The 6,145-nt window shown below is 35.7% G+C and overlaps 1 protein-coding gene across 1 annotated transcript; it reads left to right on the top strand.

Moving 5' to 3' along the window:
• The first annotated feature begins 3,972 nt into the window (after positions 1-3,972).
• LOC131633835 (early nodule-specific protein 2-like) lies at positions 3,973-5,947 on the top strand. Its single transcript, XM_058904514.1, has one exon. It carries the CDS (start codon positions 3,993-3,995, stop codon positions 5,691-5,693), a length of 1,701 nt encoding a protein of 566 aa, XP_058760497.1. The 5' UTR covers positions 3,973-3,992; the 3' UTR covers positions 5,694-5,947.
• Positions 5,948-6,145: the final 198 nt, after the last annotated feature.

The raw sequence follows: 6,145 nt of genomic DNA, 5'->3' as shown, positions 1-6,145 counted from the left end.
CCATCATTAGAATTCAATTAACTTAGTTCATATTATATCCTTTTAAGAGAGTCTCGAAATTTATGTTGAGAAGTCTTTTCCTTCTTTTTGACACTTGAACTAGATATTATTGTGTCTTCACTAAAACATCATACTTGGTGTATATTGTCTTCACAAATAAACATTCAGAATGGCTCGATCATCTGATTCCTTTTGAGTGGGGTGAAGGCGGAAGCACATGGCCAATTCTCTGTGTAGTTAGACACAGGTTCCATCCTAAAGATGCGAGGAAAGTAGGACATGATCCATCCTTGAAAATGGTTCAAATAAAATATGTAACCAAAGAATTATGATAATACTAGTAACAATAAATTATCGTAAGTACTGTATTGTTTCCTTTCATCTACTTTGTATTCCAAAGACAACCCTCGCCCAACTTCGGATACAGGTAAACCAAACAGGCGCCCCCTAGTTATACTCGTGAATCGCCATCAAGTTGATTAAGTATTTAAGGTAGACCACATTCATGTGTATTTCACTTTTGTCCACAAAGATGGACGTGCCAAGATATGTTATGCAAAGATAATTCAATATATCTCTCCTTCCCAAAGAAGCCTAGCAGCATGGTCCATAGAGATGAAGTAAGAAGGTGTCAAATGAGCCTCTTGGATAATTATCAATAGGGGAATTAGTAGTGGGGTTCCTTCTGGGCTTTAGGGGCTTAATTGATCAGGGACACGTGGCCCCATGAAGTAGAATCCTGAGACAGGCGACTACGGAAAGTAGAACCAAATAGTTGTGAACCTCACAACCTTGTGAACCATCAAATGTGGATTCATCAACTTGTGGCCTCGTGGCCCTGCCCCTGGCCTTCTCACATTATACAAACATATGTTGGGATACACGGTCGAGCCTAATCCTGTCCTGATTGTTTTTAGCCATTGCCTTTGTAATAAAACTAGAAAATCACATCAAAATTCAACTAAAATGTAGCCAGGCCCAATTCGGGAGATACATCTTCAAAAATAATTCAGACAAAATCTTAAGATGCATCTCTAGATGAACTCATGATTTTCAGCAATGGAAGAAACATCATTGATGCCCTAAACTCCAACCAAATTGGAATGCATGTTTATACTAGCAGTGTATTTTGAATGTACTACTAATTAATGCATCTTAAACGACCTATGTTACCTTAAACATTATTCGAATCTAAAAAAAGAAATAAAATGAGAGACTTGCCAAATTAGAGTTGTGGACGAAAGCTGGAATGTAGTGAATGACTTTGCAACAAATGTAGTAGAATGGAGTGAGTGAATTTAAAGAAACTTGTTCAAATGGGGCTGGAACAAAAGAGAGCTCAAATGAGGTTTTTTTAGTGACTTTGCAGAATATGAAGGAGGAAGAGGGAAGGGCCTGACATGAGTTTATGAATAATACGCGTCTAGAGATGCATCTCTGTAAAATTCATTGAACTTTGAATTAATGATTTTTACGAAGATACATCTCCTGAGTCTCCCTTATGTTATATGGAGATACATCTTCGGATAAAATTTTTGGTAAAAAAGGGTAGTTCATCAATTTGTGCTGAAGAATATATAAAAAAGGTGCGTTCGAACGATAGAGACAATTGTAACTTTTCACTATGATGGATGAGAACCCTAAAGATAGAAAAAGTAATTCCTTTATGCGAAATACTCCCTCCGTTCATTTTTAAGTGGCATTTTAGATTAAAGCTCTTCAACCAAGATAGTGTATTGTTAGAGTTATTTTTTCTATTATACCCTCATTTATTTTCTCTTTCCAAATAAATTCAACAATACACTCTCTCTTTTTCCAATAGCATATTTGAGAAAATAATTAATTTTATGAAAAATGTGAAGAGGAAATATTGAAAAAATAAAGATATAATTGACAAATTATAAAATTAAACTATAAAAATGACACCAAAAAAAATAAAAAAATTCGTCTAAAACGACACTTAAAAAAATGAGGGAGTAGGTTTTTAGATGTTTTTAGCCTCTAGGTTGTGTCTCAAAAGTATAAGCCCATAAAATGTACACCTCAAGCTGAAAAGTTTAGCTGTCTATCATTGAGATCTCCCCATCTACAAAACTCAAATTCTAGATCTTGCTTGATGAATTTAAATATCGACCACTCATTAATCAAATGTTTATTTTTCTTGGAGTTAGACTTTGGATCCATATGAATAAAAGTGTCACGGTTACACTCACCGATCTTGAAAGAAGCTCATGTAAGAGCACTCAAATGAAAAAAATTAATTTTCAATTGTTTGAGTGATTTTGTGCGAGACCAATTATCACATTGCATTTAAATAACATTTAAGTAATTTAAATTAATTATACTCCAATATCATAAACAATTTATTGTTTATATGTAATCCAATCGATTTATATTTGACTCTATCAATAATTATCAAAACTAATATTTAATAATAAGTAACATATTTTTCACATCATGAAACAATTTACACAAAAATTTAAATAACATAAACGCCACATGTATCCACTATAATAGGAAAAATGCTGAGCTTCAAAACTTAAAATCAACAAAAAATTTCTTAGAGTATCAGCAGAAAATGTGATTTATATATTTCAATATAGTTTTTCAACAGTTGAAGTTTCTATTCAATGGTATCCACTTGAGCTGGACGAGATAAAACTTAACTGTGTAACAGAGCAGTTATTTATGAGTAGTGCTGATTTTGGCTGTGGTAGGAACATTTTTTCATATTTTCACACCTCTAAAACCTCATACTGTTTCTTATATATTTCTTTAATAGAAAAGAAAGTGAGCTTTGATAGGTGTAGAGGTGTTTAAAATATTTTAAAGTACAAAGTTACTCTTCGGGTAGGATGCAAATTCAATTTTGATTTGTGTCTCATTTTTGTGTAGAACCTATTTTTAAAATTGTGGGACAAACATTAATGTGACTTAAGAAGTGAGTTAAAAATATTGAATAGTGATTCATATTTAGAAGATGAGTATCAGAAGTTTAGAAGTTTTGATGTGGACTGATCTTCTGATGGTTACTCAGAAGATAGTGTTGACCAGAAGTTCTACCTTCTAGGTCCTGTTAGCTTAACTATTTAGTTAGTAAGGGTATTTAGTACCGTCTCATAATAAATGTCCTATTTGAGCAATGCGCGATTTTTAAGAAAATGATTGGATGTGTTGGTTTTAGTAAAAAAGTTAATGTCATTTACTAGAATACCCCTATTAATAGTAGTTGAATAAAGTGAAAGTTAATAAATAGGGGTATAATAGTGGAAAAATAATAATGATTGATGCATTGGAATTGTAAATGGACAATTAATTTGAGACAAGAAAAAAATAGAAATGAGACACTTATTATGAGACGGAGGGAGTATTTTTTAGTATTGTACTGTTTGTACTTTAAATTTGTTCACTAAGTTTATTATATTAGGGCTTATGTGGCAAGATTTTCTTTGTATAAACAGCCTTGTAGTAGCTATCATTTATTAACAACAGTAATAGAGAACACAACAATTATTTTCTCATTCTTTTGTTTATTCTCTTTGTTATCATCTTTAATTCTTGTGAAAAAAAAAACGGGTTATTTTACTTGCACTTTTGAATACATATTATTTATAATTTAAAATTTTAAATGTTTCATTAATTCATAGAAAGATAGTATTAATAAGTTGGTGGACTATAGGATATGGCAATCATATATCACTAAAATGGAGGAATATACATAAATTTCATCTAATAAAATAGTCTTTTAAAAAGCTAAAAAGAAATATATTGTCATCAATTTTATAGATAGAATCCTAACTAATGCATAGATTGTAATTATCAAATTCGAAGCTGCTACTTTTTTTTGACCCCATTAGAATTTTTAATAATTGATAGCATGTTTTACATAAAGAAAAGACATAAGAGTTGATGATGACTCCACACAAAATTTTCACATGATTTCCTTATAAATACCCGTTCGTTCATTCTAATTTTTCATCACAAGCTGAAGCATGGCATCTATACACTCACTAGCAATACTCCTGCTCGGAGTGGTAATGCTCATCACTCCTGTGTTGGGTAATTACAACAAACAACTCACTTATGAATCACCACCATTTGAGAACCCACCAACTTATGAGCATCCACCAACTCAAAAACCACCGGCTTATAAGCCTCCGGTATACCCTCGACCAATATATCATCCTCCACATGAGAAGCCACCTCCAGTGTATGAACCACCTTATGAAAAACCACCACATGAAGAGCCGCCACCTGAGTATGAACCACCTGGTGAAAACTTACCACCAGAATACGAACCTCCACATCATGGAAAGCCACCTTATGAAAATCCACCTCCAGAGTATGAACCACCCTATGAGAAACCACCACCAGAGTATGAACCACCTCATCATCAAAAACCACCGTATGAACACCCACCACCTGAGTATCAACCATCACCTGAGTATCCACCATCTCATGTGAAGCCACCACCAGAATATCAACCTCCTCATCAGAAACAACCACATGAGAATCCACCACCAGAATACCAACCACCTCATGAAAAACCACCACATGAACATCAACCACCAGAATACCAACCACCACATGAAAAACCACCACATGAACATCAACCACCTGAGTATCACCCACCACATGAGAAACCACCTCATGAGAGTCCACCACCAGAGTATCAACCACCTCATGAAAAACCACCAAATGAACATTCACCACCACAATACCAACCACCACATGAACATTCGCCACCACAATACCAACCACCACACGAGAAACCACCATATCAGAGTCCACCACCACCAGAGTACCAACCACCTCATGAAAAACCACCTCATGAACATTCACCACCAGAGTATCAACCACCACACGAGAAATCACCACCAGAGTACAAACCTCCTCATGAGAAACCACCTCATCAAAATACACCACCAGAGTACCAACCACCTCATGAAAAACCACCGCATGAATATTCTCCCCCATCGTACCAACCACCTCATGAACATTCACCACCAGAGTACCAACCACCACCCGAGAAATCACCACCAGAGTACAAACCTCCTCATGAGAAACCACCTCATCAAAATACACCACCAGAGTACCAACCACCTCATGAAAAACCACCGCATGAATATTCTCCCCCATCGTACCAACCTCCTCATGAGAATCCACCTCATGAAAATCCTTCACCAGAGTACCAACCACCTAAACAAAAACCACCACATGAACAACCACCGCCCGAGTACCATCCTCCGCACGAGAAACCACCACATCAAAATCCATCACCAGAGTATCAACCCCCTCACGAGAAACCACCTCATGAAAATTCACCACCATATTACCCACCACCTCATGAAAAACTACCACATGAACATACACCTCCAAAGGACCATAAGCCTCATGAGAAACCTCTTCATGAGAATCCACCACCAGAATATCAACCACCTCATGAACATCCGTCCCCAGAGTATCAACCGCCCCATGTGAGACCACCATATGAGAGTCCACCACCAGTATACAAACCACCTTATGAGAACTCACCCCCACCACATGTGTACCATCGTCCACTCTTTCACGCACCTCCTCATGTAAAGCCACTTGTTTACCCGCCACCTCCTCTTGTGAAACCATCACAGATGGAGAGATCACCACACTACAACCCCCGCCCTTTTGGACTCTTCCCAGCATCTAAGAACTAATAATGACCACCACTGAAGAATGTGCACATTTAACTTGGTAAAGTAAAATTCAGAGTGGTTGTTTGTTATGCTTTTCATATGAAGTGTTTATGTTCTTATTTTTCTTTTTTTTTCGTTTTCTGTTTTGAAAGCTCTTTTAAGTTGTAAAGCACAATGTGCCCTTTCTGCATGCAAATAAAGGCTCTATATATTGCCTTTGTATAATATCTTCCATTTTCGTTTTAGCAATGATATCATAATGTCAATTATTACTAGTTTTATCTATGGCTATAGCCAACAACCTTCAGACTAAGAAAATTAGCATAAAATCTCACTACTAGAAATTGCAATACATAACCATAAAAATCTTGACTGCCCAATTCACTAATCCAACATCGTTGTATGTGTAATAAAATGAAAAACTCAAGAGCTCAACAAAACCTTGGTATCATCTGGTAATGCCATAATTTATT

Source organism: Vicia villosa, unplaced genomic scaffold (assembly GCF_029867415.1).
Source record: "Vicia villosa cultivar HV-30 ecotype Madison, WI unplaced genomic scaffold, Vvil1.0 ctg.001179F_1_1_2_unsc, whole genome shotgun sequence".
NCBI classification, from domain to species: Eukaryota; Viridiplantae; Streptophyta; class Magnoliopsida; order Fabales; family Fabaceae; genus Vicia; species Vicia villosa.
The sequence above is the reverse complement of the archived record's forward strand: the minus strand, read 5'-3'. Positions and strand labels throughout refer to the sequence as shown.